This window comes from Leptidea sinapis, chromosome 1, assembly GCF_905404315.1.
Source record: "Leptidea sinapis chromosome 1, ilLepSina1.1, whole genome shotgun sequence".
NCBI classification, from domain to species: Eukaryota; Metazoa; Arthropoda; class Insecta; order Lepidoptera; family Pieridae; genus Leptidea; species Leptidea sinapis.
In genome coordinates this window covers 13,112,648-13,138,445 of record NC_066265.1, presented here as the reverse complement: position 1 = coordinate 13,138,445, position 25,798 = coordinate 13,112,648, and the positions used below count along the sequence as shown (strand labels likewise).

The 25,798-nt window shown below is 33.9% G+C and overlaps 3 protein-coding genes across 4 annotated transcripts; 1 reads left to right on the top strand and 2 right to left on the bottom strand.

The window, feature by feature from the left end:
* Window positions 1–988: 988 nt before the first annotated feature.
* On the bottom strand, window positions 989–5,723 carry LOC126966507 (MOG interacting and ectopic P-granules protein 1). Of its 2 annotated transcripts, none has more exons than XM_050810632.1 (2): window positions 5,565–5,723; window positions 989–4,764 (listed from the first exon to the last, which is right to left on the bottom strand). In XM_050810632.1, exons 1-2 carry the CDS (start codon window positions 5,584–5,586, stop codon window positions 2,105–2,107), a joined length of 2,682 nt encoding a protein of 893 aa, XP_050666589.1. In that variant the 5' UTR covers window positions 5,587–5,723; the 3' UTR covers window positions 989–2,104. The 2 variants fall into 2 exon arrangements, with proteins under 2 accessions (XP_050666589.1, XP_050666581.1); XM_050810624.1 differs by lacking the exon at window positions 5,565–5,723 and adding an exon at window positions 5,401–5,554.
* A 1,298-nt stretch (window positions 5,724–7,021) lies between these two features.
* LOC126966501 (protein unc-45 homolog B) lies at window positions 7,022–10,223 on the bottom strand. Its single transcript, XM_050810609.1, has one exon. It carries the CDS (start codon window positions 10,096–10,098, stop codon window positions 7,318–7,320), a length of 2,781 nt encoding a protein of 926 aa, XP_050666566.1. The 5' UTR covers window positions 10,099–10,223; the 3' UTR covers window positions 7,022–7,317.
* A 7,939-nt stretch (window positions 10,224–18,162) lies between these two features.
* LOC126966761 (T-complex protein 1 subunit zeta) lies at window positions 18,163–25,083 on the top strand. Its single transcript, XM_050811046.1, has 6 exons — window positions 18,163–18,419; window positions 18,764–18,963; window positions 20,601–20,740; window positions 22,385–22,532; window positions 22,834–23,027; window positions 24,174–25,083. The coding sequence occupies exons 1-6, from the start codon at window positions 18,283–18,285 to the stop codon at window positions 24,948–24,950; spliced, it is 1,596 nt and encodes a 531-aa protein (XP_050667003.1). The 5' UTR covers window positions 18,163–18,282; the 3' UTR covers window positions 24,951–25,083.
* Window positions 25,084–25,798: the final 715 nt, after the last annotated feature.

The following is a 25,798-nucleotide window of genomic DNA, read 5'->3' as shown; positions in this document are numbered from 1 at the left end:
TAAATACCTATCTACCTATTAGAAAAAATGGGTTATCCCAAATAATCTAAGAGATTTTATCTGATGAACCTATAAATTATTATATATTGACTACCTATAAATTATATTATATGAAGCTAACTAATAAATGTTTCAGATATAAAATAAAACTTGTTTCAATCTTTAGCACCGATAACATACATTAAAATTAGAAAACAAATACCTAGGTAGTTATGTATCTCATTAAAACTTAGGTAGTTAGGTAGGTACTTCTTACACAGAAAATGCTATATTACGATCGATATAAATCTAGCTCTAACATTAGGGCTAAAAAAATATGCTCAATGGGAAAAGTATTAAGTAAGTACTTACTTAAATATACATCATCGTCACTATAGTTACCTACCATTTCATAAAACAGGGACTTAGACACACTTCTTGTTGATCTGAATCGACCTACCTTTTCTTCACCCAGCCAACATCCAGATTCCAGATCACTGCAAGCCTCTTATTCTTATAATATTTAATTATCAACTGAATAAATTTTCTTCGTATCTTCATAGTAAGCAGTATTTTGAAAGTTTATTTCTTTTAGTTACATTCTTTACAAATTTTTTAGGTCGGGTTAACGTATAAGACGACGAAGAAAGTAAATATCAATAGATCTTTCGCCATCGCATGACAGATTATTTATTTTGAAACGAGGCGAGTGAGGAGGGAGAAAGTTTGGCGACTTATTTCCACTTTTATCCATAAAGATAGTCGCCCATAGGCTCTTTGCGAACCTTACACATAATAACTATTGAGCTTTAGTAACATTCGAGTTTCATGGAATATCTTCTAACCACTGTTTGTGTAATTGATAAAAGATTTTTCCTGGTCAATAATTGAACCTGGGTGTGTTCACCCACCATCAAGTGGTCCCTTACTATAAAAACTAAAAAGTGAAAAATCAAATAATAACTAATATTATAAAAAAACAAGTTGGAAGAAAATTTCATACCAACAATTCCGTTTTACTTTAATAACTTTATTTAATTCTCGTATATCATTACAAAACCCTTCAGAACGAAATGTAAACATTAATTATTTATTTCCGTTAAACAAAGGTCAATCGGCTCTATAAGTACATCATCAAATTGGGGATGTTTATTGTTTGTATGACAACAAGTCTGTCAGTTCATCAGAATTATATCTGACCAAAATTTAACTCATTTTTTACTGTGGACTTTATTAAACTATAATCTGTTATAGGTATGTTAAAATTCAAAGGAAATTCAATTATTATAATTACTTAATTAAAATTTCTAACTTATTAACTTAACTAATACCTTACGTAATCAGAATTGATTTACCATCTTCATTTAAACTTCCTGATGAAATATCTTTACATTTGCAAACATTCAGCTTTTCAGAACAAATAAAATCGAAATTAGGGAGTCAATAATTTACCGTAGTCACAGATTAAACATGAATAACAAAGTAGCAAATAAATAATAAGATTACTTAATAATCATTAAGGGAACTAATATCTAACTCACGCATCCTGACACCACATATAGTGCAGTGCCAACGCAGATCTTACAAGATAAATTGCTTATTTCTTGCTTTGTGACATACAAACAAACCAGACAGCCTAATAGTCACGAATACACACAGATTGAGTGATGCTAATAATACAAAGGTCACAAAATATTAAATTCACGATCTTACAATAAGTATTATACACTGAATTTACAACTTACTATTATTCCGTTTGTTATGTATCATTTAAAAATAACATTCTCATTCTTTTGATAACACATTTTATCTGTATAATATATATGCATCTCTACTATCAGTTTGCCCTTTTAGAAGTCGGAGCAACATCAAATGTATTTTCCATACAGTGACTACTTAGACACTGTTAAGATTGTTTGTACACAACTGATATTGTCACTAGCTTCTTTGAGAGGGCGAGGCTATGGTAAAGGTACAGTTTCATTTAAATTGTTTTCTAGAGTGTATGATGCCCATGTAAACAAAGATATTTACAATACTGCCTGATGTTGCAAAGTGCATAGCTGAACAAGCCAATGGAATACATTATTAGTGATAATTTCTCCCAGACCAAATATTATAAATGCTATTTGCCTTTAGCAGTGATGGTGACAGAGGACTTGGCTGGTTGAGGTATGATTGTAATCTCGTCACTGATCTTTAGAGGTTTGAGCAAGGCATCATTGTCAGTAGCTTTTGCTGTGGCAGGGGGAGCCTTGTTCTTGTCTATCACACGCTTGGCAACAACACTGTGGGCTGAGTACACATGGTTTTCAAATTGTTTATACATGCCAAATGTAGCAGTGCAAACAGTGCATTTGTAAGACAAGTGTGCTGGTTTGAGGGTCATGTTGTGATCTCTGGAAACATGATTCAATAGTTTCCACTGATAAACACGTCCACAAACTGGACACCTACCAGCATCCTTGCCTTTATTAGCCGCCTCCTGCATGGAACTGGTAACTAAGCCATGTGACCCAAGCAAGTGCCTCTCCAAACCTTGGTCAGTGAAAAATCGAAATTGACACTTTTGGCAATTCAATGGAGGCCTGTTGTATATCATTTTAGGATGAATCTTAACTTTGTGGATCCATTGCATGTGATTCCTGAGTTGTTCCAAATCTTTTATATAGCCATCACAGATTTCACAAATAACAAATGAATTTTTGGAATTCTGTGTTGAGTTTGATGATGATGGTTGTGGAGCTCTCGGTAAAGGTGTGATGGATATCTTAGGAGTGGCTGAAGTATGATTGCCTTGATTGTTTTGTAGAACTGGATAATTGGAAATGGTGGTCCCACTTGGCTGGTTGTTATGCATTATCATTACTCCACTGCGAATGATGGGAACCCCAGACACTGGGGCTCTGGTGTTGCCACCTAATGGTGGACGACCTCTAGGTCTCCCTCCAACTAAGGGCAAATTGGACAAAGTAGGATTACCTATTGTCAATGGAGGTCGTCCTAAAGGACTCATACCCATCTGTGAACGGTTAAAGTTGGTTTGGTAAGGGTTCATTATATTGTTTCTGGCTCTAGATAACTTTGGTATTTTTGCGGGGGGCTCCCAGTCCAGTGGAGGACCAAGATTAAACTCAGGTTTGAACTTCTTAGCACAAGCAATAAGATGGCGTGCTAACTTAGTTTTACTATTGTCCTCAAAGTGGCAACTAGGACATTGCTGATAAGCTGGTGCCCTCTCTAATCTTCCCCTGATATTGTGTTCAGCTTCCATGTGGAATAGAATATCATGAGGACTTCGAATTTCAAAGGCACAAGTATTACATTTATAAATGTTATTCTTCATATGAGGTGCCTCTAAGTGATGTTTTAGTACAAGTGTTGATTCAGTTTTGAAACTACAAAACTCACACTGTTTTTGATCCAAGGAATAAGGAGCATTTAATTTTTTACTGAATGCTAAATTCTGTGTAAGAGATGCAATAGCCGCTTCAGTTCCTTTTGTGCTGCGTCCAGTTTTTTTCTCTTTATATAGTTTGCGGTTCTGTACCTTCAATAAATCACTTTGCACAAATTCTTGTACTAAATTAACACCAATATTAATGAAAAACTGTCCCAGTGAGCAATCAAAATAACTATCGCTTTTACCACCAGTGCTTTTTGAAATAATTCCAATGGGATCTTTTAGTTCCTCAATTGAATCGTCTCTGTCTTTGATGACAACTGTGTCATCATCACTTGCACCTTCAGAACCAGAGCTTGATTCTCCATCCCATGAGTCATCATCCTCTTCATTCCTGCGGCGTTTTTGCTTTTTCTCTGCCTTTTTCTCTTTCACTTCCTCAGTCTCAACTTTTGTTTCTTTCTCAACTTCTTCTTCCTCAACAATCTCACCTCTCTCTATTTTCTCTTTCCTTTCTTTCTCTTTCCTTTCCTTTTCTGCTTTTTCTTTTTCAAGCTTTTCCTGTTCCTCTTTAGCTTTCAAATCTTCTAATTCTTTTCCAAGCTTGTCAACAAATTCTCTAAATGGTTTTAGAGATGGTTTTTCATATACATAGGGCACAATAAATGAAGGAGCTTCAACCACAAACATGTCATCAGTCAATGAAGGCAATATATTAGGCTGTTGGATTGGAGCACTATTATTGATAGCTTTAGAATTTTGAGTATTATTTTTACTACTAATAGGTGTAATGGTGGTGCCACGAGCTGCAATACTCTGGCAAAGGTTTTTTGCATCAACATGACTTGAGTTTGATTTGATAGGTGCTGATGCCGGCACTTTTCCAGACAGTATAGTATTTGTGTCTATAATCACAACAGTTGGCTCTTTAATTTGTTCTTCACCATTAGATTTACCTTGCTTAGATAAATCTGAAAAGTTTTTTGTGTCATTAAGAACAGCTTTGTTTTTTGTTGATACTTGATTTAAAGGATCCTCAATATTAACTTCTTCAACATCTGATTCTTCACCATTTTCCATTGGCTCTTCATCTTTATGTTTGTCCCTTTCTCTGGCACTTTGCTGTGATCCCTCTGAACTATCATTTGAATCAGTGCTTGAATTAGATGATTCATCATCATTGGTAACTACATCTTCATCACTGGTTATCTCATGAACTTCAGGGCTCTCTGTGCCACCATTTTGATTCTGTGGCTCATTTTCTTGTTCATTGTCATTTTCTTGTTCATTATCATTTTCTTGTTCATTGTCATTTTCTGATTCACTCTCATCTTTTGGGTGGCTTCCCTGGGATGTGTCATCATCACCTTCAGTGCGATCATCTGGAAAAAATTAAATTATCATTCATTTTTGTGTTCACAGCCTATGTAGTTGTTATCAGAGATAAGGTAAGGTTCTGTATATCTATTTTATACATGTCCCTCAAATATCAGATTGATGTTCTATATTGCACTTTAAACAAGAAATCCACTGGCCATTTAAACATTATATGTTTAAATGACCTCTGAAAAAATATGACCTACTAAAACAATATTTCTAATATTTCAATTAAAGAAAAATATATTTGATGTATGAATGTAGGTTATATGTGTAGCTATCATAAATTTTAAATCTTTCACTACTTTTTTTCAACACTTCACTTATCACAATAAATCACGAAAAATTATAACATGATTAAACATATAATTGTATGTTTTAGTAGTTTTCAATTTTATAGGGCTAATTTAAACTTTACTAAAGCAATTGCGGTGGAAACAAATTATGCAGCACTTTAACTCGAACGAGACACAAATAAAAAAAACCACCTCTATGTCCGGCGTCAGCAAAGACGCTAGAAAGGAAAAAAAATTAGAATAACTTAAATATCACACTGTCCACTACACACAGTTTTTAACCTTATTTTTACCCTATAAATATATACTTATAAAACACAGTTTAGTAAATAAAATGACACTAACGCTTTTCAGATTTACTTGGCGTCATTATATCATGTGGAGCATAGACCGCCATATGGGATTCCATGGCTTTGCTCCGAAAACACTATTCCGTCAAGTACGAAATTACTTTTACGAACTTGTGTTCAAAATCACTAAAATTAAATGCTATCTTTAATTTTTTATACCTGTAGCTGTAGAAATAGACATTATAAGACGATTATCGTTTGAGAACCGAAAAAAATAGCACAATAGCACGGCAGCAGAAACCAAACCAAATCAAGCTGTCACTTAAAAAGGTTCCATAAAAAGTCTCTTTCTTTAGTCTGTAACTTGCACAGATTATCACGAACATATTGAGAAATATTCGCAGAGGACATCACTACATTTAATTGATTTTCCTGTTTTTATGTAAAATTAATGATAGTTTTTCAAATAATTATAGTGTATTTAAGCGAAAAATGAATAATGCTTATAACTTTAGAGAGCACTTTTGGATTTAGATTTTCTGAAATGTACATACTATACTAGATTGCCAGTGCGGAATAATGAATAATTATTAGGCGGCTGTTCAAATTTATAAAAGTAAAGTACTTATTACACTAAACTTAGACTTAGTGTAGTTACAAAAATATATTCTGAATTTGATATTTTTTTCATTATACAAAATTTCAATATACAAATCAGCCCCGTCCCCGTAGTTAATATGCTTTATCATAGTCGAAAAATAATTATTGCTTTTGGTTTCCCAAGTATTCAGAGAAGTTTTAAGTAAAGCGGGTCAGATGAAATGATAATGGTAAGTGCACAACGTTAACATGGTGCCAGACACCATAAACTTATGTAAATACACACAAGGTTTTCTTTTCATTTCGGCCTGAAGCAATGCAGAAGGAAACTCGAACTTTTAAGACCTTGCAAAGACAAATTACAATAATCGCTCGATTATTATATCTAGTACACCATTCGTCATCGAAGACATAGGTAATAAAGAAAAAACGCGTTCGGTCGACCGAGCGAGGCACGATCGCGTCGTTCGTATCTCGCTTAGTGGGCATAGACTCACATTAACTTTATGCAGCTGTTGCTCGTAAGAGTACTGAGTAGGTGCTTATATGGAGGGGTATGAACCAGTGCAAGTGGCATGTTGGCAGCTCTTATATAGGTTAATATATCTATAAGTTAGGCTACAATTTTATTATGGGTGAAACATTAAAATTATTAGGTAATTGAAAATTTTGTATGATAATACTTCCACTATTAGCTACTTAAATAGACACATTTTTTATTTCAATTTTATTTTCAATTTCAATTAAAAAAATACACCAAAGAACATCATAAATAGTGAAGTATTAATATCATACAGTATCAATATGTAACCAACTATGTATATAATCAAGGGGATTTAATTTTATAAACAAAGAATAAAGAACTTTGAAGTTTTAACTGTGATTACTACCTCCAATGCAAGAACACCAGAAAATATAACATGGGGATAGCCTGCCTTAGGCTTACTATATGTACTCCTTGTTTACACCTTATGTTCTGTAAGAGCCCAGGAGTCATAAGATAAAACTTACAGTTTTGGTGAATAGATGAATTGATCGATTATTATCTCATTGGTAGATACACAGAAAAAGTCTAATATGGTACAAAATTTTAATAAGGCCTAAGAATTAATTTAACAATATCAACATAAACACACCATAAATAAATAAAATCATTCACAAATATACTATAAAGATCACAAACAGTTAAATATGTGGCAAATTAAAAGTTTAATATTTAAAATACCAAATTATTATGCCAAAACTATTGTATGTTAGATAACTTAAATAATTATCAACATATAATCTGTAAAATTATATCAAAACAACTATAGATATATCTAGCATCAAACACTAACAATCAAAATGATGCAATAAATAATATTCAGATGATTTAATTTGATGTGTCATCAGGTTTTCTAATAATCCCTAATTCTTCTGCAGTATTAAGACACTTTTGAGCATACTCTACGGCTTTGGCACATTCTGGATCTTCTAATTTAGTAATTGCCATCAAAATTTCCATAACATCTGTTTCAAATACCCTGGCAGCCATATCTTTATCATCCTTAACCATATTGTATAGTATGTAGGTTCCTCTGTATTGAATCTCTTTAATGGGATTAGCCAAGAGGCATTGCAATGATTCTAACCAGGATTCTAGGTCAAGAATCTTTCTGCAACACACCTTACTAGCAGTGGTAAGAATACACAAGGCTCCAGCAGCTGCCATTACAGTATCAACATCTTCTTCCTGGCACAGCAGACATAAGAATTTTGTCTTATCATTTTTAGCTTCAAAAGTTTTAATTACTTCTTCTGACTGCAATAGATTACAAATACACTGTGTAGCAGCTCTCTGAAGCATCATATGGTCTTCATACATGTAATGCTCTATCTTAGTCAAACCACCCTCTTTTAGAATTCTATTCCTAGTAGTTTCATTCATTCCAGCCAGATTACATAAGGCCATTAAAGCTTCAAAGTTTTCAAGAGCTGTACATTCAGGGTGTAATAATGTAATCAATGGCCGCACAACCTCCAAATTTCTCTGTCCAGGGAATGCAACCTCTGGATTTATAGTTATACCAATTCTAGCTAATGCTTGTGCAGCCTGAATTTTCCCTTTCTTGGTACCTTCTAAAGCCATTGGTATCAATACTTTAGCTGCTCCCTGCTGTACCACAATCCCTCTAAGCTCTTGTAGACTACAGATTGCATTGAATACTCGAGCAATAAGTTCTCTTGAGTTATGACTTTCAGTCTTTGCCAGTGCTACCAAACCAGTTGTTACCCCAGCTTTACATAATACTGTTAATCTTTTATTTACAAAGTCTTGATCATCTAATTCATGCTGCTCTGGTATGTGATGTTTAGCATATTTAGCTATTTCAATCATTTCAGGCATAACTTCTTGTTTCTCATATGCATTGCACAAGTTGACCAAAGTAGTGACAACTCCATACAAACAAGATTGATCCCCTGTTTTAGCAAGTTCAATAAGAGAATGCAAAGCCGCTTTATCATCAGCCAACATCTCTTTTACATCAGCATCAAGAGTTAAATAGGATAGCCCTTCAGCTGCCCATTTCCTCATATCCTTATCTTTGCTTGGATTTACCAAAAATTTTCTGCATGCTTCTGCCAGTTTCTTTGTTGATCCTTCAGCAAGAGGGCGAATGGATGCGTCATCTCCACCAAAGCTGCCAATTTTACATAACCCAACCAGAGCCCTGACTCGAACAGCATCATTCTTGCATGAATATAATTTCTTTAAGATATCAATACCTTTATTTATAATAGCCCGCGCTTTATCTTTTTTAGATGCTGCAGCGATTAAACATTCACATGCAACTTTCTGTTGTAGTGTGTCTTCTGTTTGGGCCATAACTAAGATCATTTCTATGATACCTTCTTTTGAGATTATATAGTTACCAACATCTAGTGGGCCCCGTAACAGTGATGTAATAGCTACAGTTACCCTTACTTTAGACTCTAGATCAGGAGTCATTAACTTATCTTTAATAAAATCATCAACTTGATTGTTAAACTTTTCTCTTGCTTGGTCATAGTACATATTTTCATAAACTCGAGCTAAACAAGCGGCAGCAACAGTACTTGAAGAAGGAGTAATATTCATTGCTGATTCATATTTGTATTCTTCTAATTCACTACATACTTCAAGCAAACGTTGAAGTCCTCTTATTTCAACAAATCTTTCAGCCCAATTAAGAGTACTGTAATGGCAATTTCTCATAATTAACTCCATTATAGCATCTCTTGCTATTCCAGATATTACTCTGCTTGTAATAGAGTATGTTAAACATGTGAGTATTGTATCTATTTCTAGTTTATTTTGCTCACAAAGCTGCGGATCAGGTTTGGTTTCACTCTTATAATCCATACCTGATAATGTATTCACTATACTTTGTAAACAATATTGAGCCACATTAACAATTTCTTGTTCACTGCTGTCAATAATTTCCAAAAACCAAGGTACACCAACTATATTAAGTACATCCTTTGTCATCTGAATATCTCTCTTGCACAGATGACATACAACTCTTATTGCATTGACATAGATATCTGTATTCTTCTCATGTTTTAGTAGCTGTTGAATTTTTTGAATAACACCAGATTTCATCATTATATTTGCACCAGAATTCTCCTTGCATAACACTAGTAAATTTGACATTGCTTTTTCGCGCTTTTCACTATCTTCACTCATTTCAAAAGCAATCTTAAACATCTGTTCTACTTTATTACTAGTCTGCGCAGATTTTCTTGCACGCTCCTCAACTATAGCATGTAGCCGACTCAAAATGGGCTGAATAGCTTTATTTGCTGGGTCTACAGTAAATATGTTTTTGGCATCTCTGTAGGCTTCTTCATACCTTTCAAGAGACTCCAAAGCCTGGCATCGTCGAAAGAGAGCTTTAGGGTCTTCGTGAATTATTTTCAAGGCCTCATCACAGTCTTTTACAGCCTCATTAAAAGAATTTAGCTTCAAATGAACCGCAGCGCGGTTTTTTAAGTAAGTAGCCATATCACGTGTGTCTCTTTCTGCAAGACTAATTGCTTTCGAGTAGAACGATAAGGCTTCTTCATAATTCTGGGAATTAAATGCTTCATTACCTTTATTTTTATAGTTTTCAGCTTCTGCATTCTGAACCATTTTAACGAAATACACTTATTTGAATGGTAAAAGTTGCTCCTGCTAACGTATTACACATGAGAAACTTCTGGCACAGTCTGGTAAATTACATTTATCAACTGCACGTACCAATAAAGAATTAAAATAGAATGTTTATTTTTACACACTATGTACGTTCAGGGTTTTTTTGTTTCTTCGTTCATTATTAGGACAGGCAAAGGATTCCCGTCCATACAGCCATTTCTGCAGCGTTATTATGGTCCCTAAAGCTTTTCTTCGCAATATGTATTTTTTTTTTATATATGAAGTATATTATATTTATAGACTACCTAATGTGGGTGATATATTTACTTAATATATATAAATTACGTGACACGGTGTTTGTCCGCGATGGACTCCTAAACTAATGAACGGATTTAAATGGAGATTACTTAATGGAGTGCACCTTAGCACCACCAACTTGAGAGATAGGATAGTGTTATTTCTATTTGGGACCCTTAATCAATTTAATTTCCAATATTTGTTTTGTATGGACATATTTTCCATAAGAGATTTTATTGACGCGCGGTTTGACAGTTCTGCTGAGAAACAATTCCATTATAACAGCAGGGAGCATACTTTACAAAATAATACTTGAAGTTATTAATATTATTGACAAATTCATAAAAAACAGTATTTATTTATTATGTACAAAACAACGTTTGTCGAGTCAGCTAGTAGATATATAATTAATATTCAATGACGTTCTTTACATATAGACAATGTACGTCATACAAAATCAAAACCGAATTAAGGCATTACTATCTATACTATCTATACTACTACTACATATCTATATATTTCTGCGTTTACTGTTTTTGTTCAAAATATTATTAGTCAATAGGCAGCAATGTAAACACTTTTTCAGTCTGCTGCGTATTTTGAATTTAGAACCCGATTTGGACAGTGACATCGGTGGAGCAGCGGTTAAGTATTTTTATAAACCCAGACGAAAAAGATTGTTGCTATAAGTTTTACGTTTCCAGTCTGTCCCTATTTTCTGATCAAGATCTGTTCAGTTGGAGGTTTTTTACGTTTTCAATCAAAAATCACACTCATATTGAAAAGGCGAAAGTTTGTATGTTTATTTATTGTTTTGTGCGCATATTTGTTACACCTTAACGCTCTAACGGCCGTTCCCAATATACTTACTATCTACAGATAGAGATTAATTACTACCTTCTACTGTTAGTAAGAAGCTGTAAATAATCTGGAGATATCCCAATATACCCGATAAGTCAATCTTATCGCCTTATATAGGGACGCGTGAATTGCAATGTCCATACAAACTTCTATCGCTTGTAAGCTATACGTCGACCCATTGACAGACTAAGTAGACGGATAAGGTGAGTAACCGTCGATAATTGGGACAGAAAAGTCAACGATAGTTACGATTCTTATCTCAAGTAAGAGATAGACTGATTATTGGGAACGGCCGTTAGTCTTTGAAGTTTGAACCTGTATCAATATTTTTAATTACTATTAGAAAGCGAAGTTCCACTACCTACACGTTTCACCTTACACAGCCACTTTGTGGAATAGTAATCTGACGGGTGCTGTATTTCAGAACCAAATAGAACCTTAAATATGTTTCTATAATTTAAAACAGTATCGTTAAACAGAAATTATTCAGATCTGAATAATGTTCAGTATTTTCAGTGTGTGTCCTAACAAAACGAAACCAAAAACCGGATGGTACAGAAACGTGACGCCATCTTGCCGTAACAGACTTGCGTTACATTGTCATCCACTTACTTCGTAGTCGCGCCTTACTCAAGTTACTTGGCTCAAGATTTTCAAACAAATTAGAAGCACATGGTGGAGTTTCTTATAGTTGTTTTTTTCTTTGACGATGCAATCTCGATCTTTCGCTGCTTGTGTACTAGGACAAACCAATATATTAATCGTTATTAAAAATACAGAGAACTTTATTTTCATGTTAGTAGTGGTATAAACACTATTTATATTAAATACAATAAAATAAATAAAAATTGTGCAGACGGTGCCTATTTCTGCCGTGAAGCAGTAAGCATTACTGTGTTGCGGTTTGAAGGGAGTTGTAGCTAGTGTAAGACTTAACATATTTTGTCTCAAGGTGACGAGCGCAATTGTATTGCCGTTCATTTTTTGGGTTTTTCAAGATCCTGGGGTGGACTGTATTGTAAGGGGCTGGGCGTATCAATAGGGTATATGCATGATTTTTTTTAAATACTTAAATTTGATTTTGACATCCCAAAAGTTATCAAACACCTCAATTTATTGGTGAAAACATTCTTATCAAATTAAAAAAAATATTCTTTTCGAGCAATATCTTTCAGCTATTCAAACGCACTATTATGTGTCGTCAGAGTCTACATCAACAATCTATTTTGTACTAATAAATGTATGGCCTGTTTTTTTTCGGTTATACTGCTAAAACTACTGAACCGATCGGAATAAATCTTGTACCATTAGATGCAGCGTGTTTTGGAGAAGGATTTAGTATATTATATATTGGTGATTACTTATCCGGAACCTATTTTTTTTTTGACTTAGAAGTACCTACCTATAAAGTCACAATACAACTAATTCAGTCAATGACATTTCATTACATATCATAATAATTCATACAATGAGCGAGCGCGGGGTATTGCCGGGTCAGCACTTGTCTTGTATAAACAAGTTTGTAATTATTCGGGTGAAAAGTTTTCTAATTAATAACATTTTGTGATTTATAAAATAATTGACCAAAAGCAAAAGTTTCAAGAGACTCAAAAATCCAAAAAATAGCAAAGTGGTGTTAATATAGCAATTTGACCACGTGCAACGCAGAGCTCCTCGAATTATCGGGTGCTCTGTGAACGGGTAGATAATTTGGCATTCCATAGGGATTATGGACTTCGCTTCATTGTGTGTCTTCTACCGCATTTATCTAGGGTGTTCCGAAGAGCTATTTGGCCTGATTCCTGCCGCTGAATTCCACCTTCGTATGACACGCCACAAATTGGGATATCATCCGCACCATTTATCCAGAACTATCACTATACACATCCGTGTGTGTGTTAAAAAAAGAAAATCAATGAGAAGAGATAAAGTATCTCCAACAACTTGCATATATTGTGTACGTACCAATTTTCAAGTGAGTTTAAAATATTTTATTTTTTATTGAGTTTAATTTTTTTTTGTATATTACTTTAAAATATTACCTTAAAACAGAACCTTATAATTGGTATGATCTCTTAAGTCTAAGGTGAGATCTTTAATAATAGAATTAACATTAGATATGGTAATACCAATTAAATTCTTATCTTCTGCATTTATAGATTACTTATGTTTAGTTTTACAAATTAATGTGCGAAAATATGAATTGAAAACACATTAAAATTTTATTGATTATCACATAATTACCTTGTTGAAATAAAATCTGGGTTTTAAAAACATAAAACGCGTCATGAAATAGCATCATAAACACGTCTATTTCTCGAAGATTATCTGATTTTTTTTAAATATCCATATTAGCGCTTTAAAATATCCACTTTCAGTCATTGTAAATAATAATTATACAGAACATTGAATAATAAAATAAAACCGTATAAAATTAATTATATCGGTAACCCCCGAAAATTATTCATGTTTATCTAGACAGCGCTTCAACCAATAGCGTTTCGATGTTTTATATTTCGCGCGTATTTATTGCACTTTTGTTTATTTAATATTTACTATTCAGCAAAAATTTAAGAAGAAAAAACTATTTTAGATAAATCATTAATAATAAAGATTAAAAAAAATAACATTTGAACTAAATATAAATTACATGCAAACTTAACCCCTCGTTTACAGTAAACTGTATACCAAACTGTAACCAAGGTATTATACACGTATTTGACAAGTTTCATGCAAATTTTAAATACAAGTTGTGTGCAATGTTTTCAAAATACAAAAACATTAAACTTGTCGTAGACAAAATATGTATGAAACTTGTCTGATGAAATTGTTTGTGACATATTAGTTGTGTATCTCATGTTTTATACTTGTTGTAGGCTTGTAGAAAATCTTGTTTGACATGTCAGTGCAGAAGTTGATGAATATTTCTGTTCAATTGACTACTGGTACAGACAATAGAAAGTGAAGGTACTGCGGAACAGTGCAATATATTTGTACATAATAAAAAATTAAGGAAATTCAAGAAAACCACGCAAGTACTGGTCGCGATCCTTTTTTGAGGAGACGGCTAGAAGAAGGGGCATATCGTTCCCTTTTGAATGATTTAAGAATAGAAGACAAAAGTTGATTGAATGAGTACAGTAAATTTGGAGAATTTGCTTCGAAAAGTTGCACCATACATTTCTCAGCAGACTTCACATAATCGAGATTACCATCGCTCCAGCAGAGCAATTATTTTTTTATGCAAAAGAAGGACAAACGAGCCTACGGATTGCACCTGGTGATACGTGATCACCACCGTACACATTCTCTTGCAAAAACAGAGGAATTACAGGAGCGTTGCAGGCTCTTAGGGAATTACTTTGTATTTGCATCGGATATCAAAGACAAAAAGTAGTCAATGCATAACTGATACTTGCGAAACGATTATAATTATAATTATAAGAATATAATTATTGAAAGAGTATCTTAATGTTAGCCAGGATAAATATTGCTACAAAAGTTTGTTTCTTTGACCACACCATTTATCTTTTTATTTTCATATTTAAAAAAAAGACGTGTGGCACTCGGGGACTGCCGCGGTAAAGCTATTGCATAGCATTTTTATCAACTTATACAATTATAATTATGTATTTATTTTATTTATGCAGTATTTTCCTTTGTTTTTTTTCTTTGATATTAATTTAAGTTATACTTTTTGAGCGTGGTGACGAGCGATAAGAATACAAATTTATTTCTTTTATTCAATAAATGAGAAGTTAATTTTGTTCAAAATATTTTTATTATCTTACAATACATGTAGGTTATTCAGGAATATTTATCATTGAAAGTATAGGTTTATGGTAACTAGAATAAGAAACGTAAGTTATTTCATATTCAGAATCTTATATTCTATCTTCTAAATATCTGGAAAATACCGCGTCAATGATGTTTCCATATTTTGTTGTGCATTCTTATGGATCATTATTCATTTTCAAATTCAATATTTTTGAAAGAAAAGTTGTCAACTGCTCTGATTTTTTATCTGCCAAGTTGATGTTGAATTCGCCAGCCAAAAAAAGTGGAAATTTATCACCTTTTGTACCAAGTATTTTCGACCCTTCTTCAGTGTACTCCAGTAAAGTGCGATGAATAAAATGCTCTACCTCGTCCAATTTTGGATTCGGAGAAATGTAAATAATAATAAAAATTAAAAAAACGTAATAAAATAATAAAGAAATCAAAAAGAATCAAGACATACCAAAGGCTCGAACCTGGGACCTTCTGGACAAAAAGCATACGTGAAAACCGCTGTTCCACGGCAACTGTAATGACCGTGGCGAAATATCTACATACATCTAGTAAGTGGGGTCTTAGGTTATTTTCGTTACGGAATTTCTGGATTCGGTCTCCAAGCTCAAGGCCCGCGATAGATGCTATGCAATAGCTTAAAAATGCGGTTCGTCTGGTAAATGCTTAAAACATTATCCAACAAGCATGGATAGAGTATAAAACTTGTTTTAAATATGTATTAAACATAAACTTCAATAAAATATTATTAGGAAATAAAAAACAAATATGCGATCGGAAGATTTTCGTTAGGAGCGACTAAGAGCCACCTATATTAATTAATTCCTCTTGATCTAAGCTAGAAAACCTACCTAGTTTTGTGTCCGGTTTGTAATTTAAACTATTGTGTTATACGCCACGGACGAGTAAAAAAAAGAACTCCGCACCGTGATATTGGCAAGTAAAGCACCGTTATGCTAGTGTGTGTGCGGTTACTGGGGATACTAGTTACACAAATTTTTCTCTCTTAAATAATCATATTTGGCCACAAATACTTATATAGTATCGTTTTTACACTTTTTCACAACGCAGGACGGCATTTTTAAAATATTTTATTGAGACGCAAACTGATCTGTCACAGACGATGACAATTCTCATAATGGCCGCCTATCGGCCTGTAGTAGTGTAAGTGTGTGCGTGGGGCTATGTATTTACACGTTAATCGGCTTGTTTTGGTGCTACACTGTTATGTAAGGTGACACGGAGTCCTTATTTTTTTAGTAGTCGCCCATTTACCATGTGACATAAACGCGCGCGCGGCTCGTATCATTGTGTATTAACGTGTAGCAAAAGAATGCTTATAGTTGCGGTGATTTCAATGATGATTTATCTGAAAGCTAGTGAAACAATGTATTATAATAAGTGCAAATTGATTGTATTGATTGATTTGTAGCTTTATTTTATTTTACACAGATCTTTCTTTCGACAAAAGTTGAAAAACAGCTGTTATATTTTTGAATAAACGAGGATTTTCAAGTAAAACAACTGGTTTTGTTTATAAGTGTTTATGGTTTTATGATCAACTTTATTTGTTCTTTCTTTTTACCAAACTGAAATTTACATGCTTCATAGATATAATTATGAGATATTCCTGCAGAACGATACACACGAAATCGACGATGAACAGAGATTGCACGCGTTAGTGACCGTACATTCATAACCCTTTTGTGAATAGATGTTCAGTATGTAGATACTGAACGATAGGAAATTTTATCGTCTTTTTGAAGTGAAACTCCATTAGAATCGTGATTTCAAACCGGATGCAACGGAAAAAACGACAGGTAAGAGACACAAATTCAAAAAATGTGTAGGATGAAGCCGGCAAAGAATGAGACATAAATATGCATACTATTTCATTTTTATATTCTTATGTCATACGCACGACTTATGACTGCATGCACACCAGGAGAACATAAATATGGTAGCGGTGTTAGAAAAGTCTTTCATAGCGGTTGAAATCATGTGTCATCCTAGCAACATGTACCAGTACTTCATATGCAGTTTAGAGGTTCATGCACAATGCAGGTTTCACTTCTGACATGTGTACTTTGTACACACGCAATTTTATTTTATTGAATACTATTACTTCGGTTAACCCAAGAATTACCAACCAACTATATTAACAATTTCTGTTCACCACACCCTAATCATTGGATATAGACGATAATCAGGCGATTATCTCGACCATGAAAGGCTCGTTTTTATTAAATTTATTAACGGCTTTGGATACAATTCCTTTAATCCAAACATGAAATTTTACATTTATTTAATCCTTTTCCACGTTGCACGTTTTAAGGTATTACGTAATAAGCACTCGGATCGATTACAAATTACACATTGGTTGACGGATACGCCAAACCACCAAATTTCAATTTGGAAATCAAGTTTGTAAAAATATAGTTTGTCTGCGAATACGATACAATGACTACTGGGTGGTCAAATGAAGAAACATTTAAATTCATGAAACTTTACCAGAACTACCCAGAAATATGGAATCCTATTCATAAATATCACAAAGATAAAAATAAGATAAGTATCCTATATACACAGATATTTATCGTTACTATGAGGTTTCTAATCGCTCACAAATATTATTAATAATATTATTAAATCCATTATATCCATGTTGGAGAACTGCCGCTCCGTAAATGATTAACGGACGTTCGTGTGGATGCTTACACGATGATCAACGATTAACTTGCCCATGACAGACGATCATGCCAGTCACGATCTTCACCGGAGAGGAGGCATTAAATTCTAAGTGGTCGGTAATACATTTACTAATCAACATTGATTTCTGAAGTTCTATAAGGAACCTAAGAGGATATAAATAATATCCATTATCAGGCCTACATAAAGATTTAAATTTAGTATGAAACGATTTGACATAAGGTTTGAAATAGGCGACGAAGTATAACCCGGCTAAGTTTGAAAGCGAACCCTTGCTTACAACATAATGGTTTTCAGCTTTCCATTCGGATTTATATAAGATTATAGCCGTCATCTGTCAATCTATCAATGAATGGTGCTTATAATTTTTCAGCACAATAGTGTTCTGTGTTCAAACTTTAAATACTCTTTGGAAAGGAACGTGATCCGTGATCGGCATTCGTTCGATTCGAGACTGCTAGACTAACTTATAAATATTAATTGAACGTGATTCTGATTTGGAAATCAAAATAAAATTAAGTAAATATGGCTGCAATTAGTTTATTGAATCCAAAAGCTGAATTCGCTAGAGCCGCTCAGGCTCTTGCTGTTAATATTTCGGCTGCAAGGGGAATTCAAGATGTAATGAAAACTAACCTCGGTCCTAAAGGCACGATGAAAATGTAAGTTTATAGTACAACTACACTTAATTTTCATCTGGATTAATTTTTATTACGCATTTTTTCTATCGGATTATCTGTAATACCTACTTAGGCTTATTAAATAATGTTTTTATTAAAAAAAACATAATTTAAAAAACATCTGGTTGGTTTCCGGCCTATTATCTCAGCGCAAAAACCATCAGTAATATAATAACATCAGAAATGGTATTTAATATTTATAAAGTGGTTTTACCACTAATAAAACATTAACAATTTATAAAAGATATTGTATTATTTAAATATATTCTCTTATAAATGGTTGAATTATCTTGAAGAAGAATATATTTCCATATTCATGTTAATAGGCTAGTGTCTGGGGCTGGTGACATAAAAATCACAAAAGATGGAAATGTCCTGCTTCATGAAATGCAGATCCAGCATCCAACAGCCTCTTTGATTGCAAGAGCATCTACAGCCCAAGATGACTCTACTGGAGATGGTACAACTTCTACTGTACTCATCATTGGAGAGCTCCTCAAACAAGCTGATATTTACATTAGTGAAGGTAAGTCAAGAATTGTTTTAAGTTCAAAAGTTAAAGAAAACTGAAAACATAAGTTTCTTGGATGTTGAATAATTGGTATATATATCTTGGATGTTGAAAGAAGACTTTCCTTTTCCCCCTCAACTTTGCTTGTAGCATGTTGTGTAGTGTTCAAATCAGATAACTCAATGAGTATTTAAAATTGTGTATCTTGGGATTGGTTTAAGTAGGTGTAGGTTTTTTTTATATGGAATAGGATGACAAACAAGCCTACATGTCACCTGTTGTTAAGTGATCACCGCCACCCACAATCTCTTGCAACACCAGAGGAATCACAGGGGCGTTGCCACCCTTTAAGGAATGTGTAAGTGCTTTTTTTGGAGGTACCCATGTCATGTTGTCCCGGAAACACCGCAGGTCAACATAATATTACTATTTATGGAAGAGGGTAAGCAGACTTGTGGCTCAACTGATTGATGTGTAAGCTACTGCCGTTACATATTTTATTGGCTAACAGCATCCTTGTCCTATTTATTATTAATTAATGCCAGAAAAGAATCTATATTTCTATCAAATATTTATACATTAAGCTTGCACTTAATGTATGACATTACAGGTAGTGTAATAATAAAATTTATGATCAAAAAATATTGCAACTTGCTTTCTATTTTATATAAAAATATATTATTCAATTAGTGTTATAAAAATATATTAACATTTATTGAAAGTCCAAAACAACCAATCATTCCTAAAATATGCCTGAAGAGGATGGGCACTAGAAACAAAAAAGAGAGCTTTTTTTCATAAAAAGATGATTACAATGTAATATCACACAATAAAATATATTATTTGACAGCCTGAGGATGGTTGCTGTGTTATAATTATTAAGTAATTCATTTATGTTATAGTACCCTTTACCACACAATAACATTGTTTGAACATATTCTGGGAATTGGACTAAAAGAAAGGTTGATGGACTCTTTCCACAAAATCCTAGATGTCCAACATATCTGCTCATAGTTTGGGGACTGATTGCAGATATAATACAAAAAAAACATTATGGTTATGACAGTTTTAAGCTAAGTCACTTATATAGGCACATAAGTGACTGTGTACATAACTTTATCAAGAATATATTGAGAGGCAACAGATAAGATGTTTACTTCAACAAAGATGGTATTAATTTCGGTAGCATTTCCCCATAGCAATATACCATAGGACATAATGGCATATCTATAGTTAATTGTCTAAACTTTTAAGATAAGAAACTGCAGAACTAAGTCTACTAGCCAATCCTTCAAAATCCCATTGTAATTTGGAATCCAGGGTAATGCCAAGAAATAAAACAGATTCCACCAAATTCATTACCTCTCTTTAACAAAACACTTGCATCTGCGTTTTTGACCTGTTGTATGGTAAATTTTATATATTAATTATTTTGTTTTCTTGCTATTTAACATTAAGGTGGTTATTCACACTACACAATTTCAGATAGAATATTGCTTACTTCTTTATATACATACTTGATTCTTTTCACTTTGAATATCAGTGAAGTGTAATCTGCAAACAATTTTAAACTATTAACCTTGGCGTTTTCTATAATTAAGAAATAAACATCAAATCATTTGTTAATTATTTTCATTGATATATTTCGACAGGATTACATCCAAGAATAATAACAGAGGGTTATGATGTTGCCAAAACAAAGGCTTTGGAAGTTTTGGACAGCTTGAAAATACCAATTGAAATAAACAGGGAGAGTTTAATTGATGTAGCCCGTACTTCACTCAAAACTAAGGTATTGGTGATCACTAATATATATTACAATATTTTCTGTGAATTTCACACAAAATTGTGTGTGTAGTTTTAGTTTTTTTTTTTTCAAATTTATATGATCTGTCTAACAGATGGTCAAACTAGTCAGAATCCATACTTGTATTTTAAACTCATCAATGAATGAATCTTTGGTGAATTTCCTGGTATTTCAAAATGTATTGCTATAAAATATTATGCTTAATATTTTGTGGTTGTTTGTATTTTTGAAAATATCAATGTAGTTTAATACAATTTAAATTTATTCCTTTAACACAGTGAATTTATAGATTCTTTTTTTTTTCAAACCCAAGTATTTGTCTCCTTAATTGTAATTGATTGTACAGGATGCCAATACATCTGGTGTGTAAGCAAAAAGGGTAATGAAGCATTTTATGAATCAAATTGTAAATTTACAAAAAATAATGAAGGATTATTATAATTAGTAATGTGTTTTATTATGGTAACTGTTTTTTGTTAATTCACCGAAATTTAATTTTTTTTTTTTAATATTTTTGCTACTGCGAATTAAGATTCGTGTTATATCACGTTGAACTTCTATAGTCTCTAGAAATACTATGAACCATCATCATTTTTCATCATTTGTCGGCGGTGTTCTTTTGTCATCGTCATAAATCGAGTTGGTGGCGAAGAGAGTGCACAGAAGATCGGCTTTCTCTTTTACCGTATGGGTGTCTTTCGTCATGTGCAGCGGGGGCAGGGATAGTTGGATCACATTAGGTACTAAGAGCACGTTTCGACAGTGACCAGAACTTGCGTGTTCGAGTACGATAACTAGAAAGCTGCTCAGTGATTTTAACAATGTGCTTTGAAATCACTGTTGCCACTTAAATAATTTTGAGTCACGGTTGTATTTCCTCTTTAGAACATCGCAGTTCAGATTCTTTGTGTCCAGCGGCGCAACCTACTTTATATATGCACCCGTTTTTGCAGTCCGCTGCTATTTTTTTCTTATGAAAATAAGTAACGAGACGAGCAGGACGTTCAGCTGATGGTAATTGATGCGCCCTGCCCATTACAATGCAGTTCCGCTCAGGATTCTTGAAAAACCCCAAAATTTCTGAGCGGCACTACAACTGCGCTCGTCATTTTGAGACATAAGATGTTAAGTCTCATTTGCCCAGTAATTTCACTAGCTACAGCGCCTTTCAGACAGAAACACAGTTATGCTTAAACATTACTGCTTCATGGCAGAAATGCAGGCGCTGTTGTGGTACCCATAATCGAGCCTCCTGTGCAAAGCAGCCTCCCACTGGTAAACTTTAAATGGCGCAACAAACCAAGTCTGTTTTCTGCCACCGATTGGTATAACACAGCATGCAAATATGTTGTTATTGTGAATATTCATGAAATTTATATCTTATACTAATAATATTACCTTCACCTATGTTGATTCATCAGTCAGCTATGAACGGATTTTAGGGAATTCTAACCCGCAAGAGTTTCTTTTTGTTATGAACAGAACAATGTCTGTTGGGTCAGTTAGTTATTGTATACTTTATATTGATGGCTTGCCTATATTGGACTAACTGTAACGGTGACAGATTGGTATAAAGTTTAATGTTGAGACTTTAGGAACTTCTAAGAAAAGAAAAATGTTCTCTTGCAGGTACACCCAAGCCTTGCAAATGTGCTGACGGATGCCTGCGTAGATGCCGTGCTCGCAATCCGTAAAGCTAATAAGCCTGTAGATTTGCACATGGTGGAACTGATGGAGATGCAACACAAGACTTCTACGGAGACCACCTTGATACGAGGTAATTTCTTTACCTCCCGGTAACTAAGGGATGCTTAAAATCAGCCTAAAATATTACCTATTTAAATTGCTGTTATTATTGTATTACTGATCTCATAGTACATTCAGTTCTTATCCCACTATGAGGCAAGTATTAGGATTCACAGCTCAAATGGTGCCCAGCTCTACTGTGAGACAATTTGAATTGCATTGGCGTAAAGAGTAAGACAAACTGGTATTTGTACTGGATTGATATCTTGGCTTCAAAAAACCATTACTGTCAGTATTGATTTGATGAAAATGTGAAATGTTTGGTATTTCAGGTTTAGTACTAGATCACGGTGCCCGTCATCCTGACATGCCCAAGCGCGTAGAGAATGCGTACATCCTTACTTGCAATGTCTCTCTTGAATACGAGAAAACCGAAGTGAACTCTGGCTTCTTCTACAAGTCTGCGGAAGATAGGGAAAAGTTGGTAGCGGCTGAGAGGGACTTCATTGACCAGAGGGTTAAGAAGGTAAGAGGGAACTACACAAATTGATAAGATTAATAAATGAATGTGTGCATTGAATAACAATGAAGTAATATAATTGTTGATAACAAACCATCTAACAAAAACAAGCAATCTAGTTTTACTAATGTTAGGTACTTGAAAGTATAACCAAACTCAAATTGACAAAATTAACAATTAAATATATTAATTGAATACCAATGAAATAATATAATTGTTGATAAAAGACCATGATAAGACAATTTAGTATTTTACTAGTGTTAAGTTTTGAAAGAATAAGACACAAAATTTATTTTAAAATATTCAGTAATATATATCTTTATTATAAACCTTTATCGAAAAGGTGTGGCATGAAAATTATTAGTTTTACTTTTAAGTCACAAATAAAGCTATATTTCCAAAAATATCCTGTATCACGGAATTGGAATGGAAAAAAGTTTGTGATGGAAGATATAATATATTATCAACATCTCATGTTAGAGCTTTTAACTGTGGTAGTGAGTTGATTTTGAAGACCACATTCGAATCTAAGCATGTCTACAAGTGTCAAGAGTAGTACCGTCGAAACAGATCATATCATCATATTATGCTTCTTTAATTCGTAATAAAACCTTTATCAAATGTGTGGTTCAAACAAATACTCCTCTCCGGAACCAGTGTTTAAATCTGTTGCCTAACGTCTGTTCCCAATATTCTGTCTCATATTGTGTTCTCTTACTTGAGATAAAAATCGTAACTATCGTTGACTTTTCTGTCCCAATAAACTTATCGACGGTAACTCACCTTATCCGTACACGCTGTCTGTCAATGGGATGACGTATACCTTACCAGCGATAGAAGTTTGTATGGAAATTGCAATTCACGCGTCCCAATATAAGGCGATAAGAATGACTTATCGGGTATTTTGGGATAGCTTCAGATAATTGACAGCTAATTACTGACAGTAGAAGGTAGTTATTTATCTCTATCTGTAGATAGTATATTGGGAACGGCCGTTAGACTACTCAAGTAATGTGACTTGAAAGCAGTAGTTGAAATTTTCATATAACTACAGCCCAACCGGCTGAGATTCGCCCACAAAGTTGTTGCCCTCTTTGTAAATATGATAAATTATCGCATGTGACACTAAATATCATAATTTTATCTTTACAGATAATTGCTCTCAAGAAGAAACTATGTGATGGCACTAACAAGTCCTTTGTCGTGATCAATCAGAAAGGTATTGATCCTCTGTCGCTGGATGCTTTAGCAAAGGAGGGCATTGTAGCACTGCGCCGAGCCAAGCGCCGCAATATGGAACGCCTGTCACTGGCCTGTGGAGGATCCGCTATGAACTCAGTTGAAGAACTCTCCGAAGAAAACCTGGGCTATGCTGGGCTTGTGTATGAACACATACTTGGAGAAGAAAAGTACACATTTGTAGAGGAATGCAAGAACCCAGAATCTGTGACTATCCTCATCAAGGGCCCAAACAAACATACTCTGGCTCAAATTAAGGATGCCATTCGTGATGGTCTCAGGGCTATCAATAACGCTATTGAAGACAAGTGTGTTGTGCCTGGTGCTGGGGCCTTTGAGATCAAAGCTAATTTGGAACTCCTGAAGTTCAAAGATACGGTAAAAGGCAAGGCTCGTTTGGGCATTCAAGCCTATGCTGAAGCATTGCTTGTGATACCGAAAACTTTGGCTGTTAATTCTGGTTATGATGCGCAAGATACAATTGTTAAGTTGCAGGAAGAGGCCCGATTGAGCCCTGACCCCATTGGATTGGATTTAAGCAGTGGTGAAGCCATTAAACCTGCAGACATGGGCATTTTTGACAATTATATTGTTAAGAAGCAAATAATAAACTCGTGTTCTGTTATAGCCAGTAACCTCCTTCTTGTTGATGAAATAATGAGAGCTGGAATGAGTAGCCTCAAGGGTTAACTTTGTTCTTTGAGGACATTCAGTATTCTTTAATTTTAACAATTTATTTTGCTTTATACTTTAATGAATGAATGAGCTTATGCTTTATAATGTAATTACACATTACATACTCTAATACATGTCTATTAACTAATTTTGTGATTTTATTTTATAGTTGTAACGATATAGCTCCTTATTAACTGACATAAACAATCCCATTCCTCTCGTATTTCTTAAAAATAAAGATACTGTCATGCTAATTTTGGACCCACATTAGGCGCCTTTTTCTACCATGAAGCAGTAATGTGTAAGCATTACTGTGTTTCGGTCTGAAGGGCGCCCTAGCTAGTGAAATTAGGTGGGTAAATATATAAAGTAAAGGTAATATAAATAGATAGAGCCGAACAAGCGGAGCGGACGGACGTGTTTAACGATATAGTCATAGATTTATATTTTACTTATTTCCAACTTTAAACCTAACTACTATTCACAAACAGTGCATTTTTAATTACTCGAAGAGTTAACTCAGTTTTGTGTGTTGCGCACGCGTGACTCGAAGTCGAAACCTGTTTTCTTGGTGAAGTATAAGTATAATACATACCGACGATAAATATTATTACAATCTGTCTTTTAAGATTACATAACAAAAATGAATATCATCCGTTCTCCTGCTAAAAAGTCAACTAAGACAAATATATCAGCTGGAAGGAGCAGTAATTCCCAACCAGATCTCTCGAACGTTAGCGAATTGGAATCAGACACGGACAGCGTCTCCTCACGAAAAAGGAAAACACCAGAAAGTGATTTTACATACCAACTTGATCAATTTAAAAACGATATCATGGAACTTCTATTGGAATCTAGCAGAA

What these genes read in the sequence shown, in the direction of transcription:
- LOC126966507 (XM_050810624.1), bottom strand. Translation starts at nt 5,464, where the DNA reads ATGGAATCCCATATGGCGGTCTATGCTCCACATGATATAATGACGCCA. An exon ending in GCCAAGTAAATCTGAAAAGC is followed by an intron (nt 4,765 to 5,400) that starts GTTAGTGTCATT and finishes AATTTTTTCCAG; the next exon opens with ATGATCGCACTGAAGGTGAT.
- LOC126966501 (XM_050810609.1), bottom strand. Translation starts at nt 10,098, where the DNA reads ATGGTTCAGAATGCAGAAGCTGAAAACTATAAAAATAAAGGTAATGAA.
- LOC126966761 (XM_050811046.1), top strand. Translation starts at nt 18,283, where the DNA reads ATGGCTGCAATTAGTTTATTGAATCCAAAAGCTGAATTCGCTAGAGCC. An exon ending in TGATATTTACATTAGTGAAG is followed by an intron (nt 18,964 to 20,600) that starts GTAAGTCAAGAA and finishes ATATTTCGACAG; the next exon opens with GATTACATCCAAGAATAATA. An exon ending in GGAGACCACCTTGATACGAG is followed by an intron (nt 22,533 to 22,833) that starts GTAATTTCTTTA and finishes TTGGTATTTCAG; the next exon opens with GTTTAGTACTAGATCACGGT.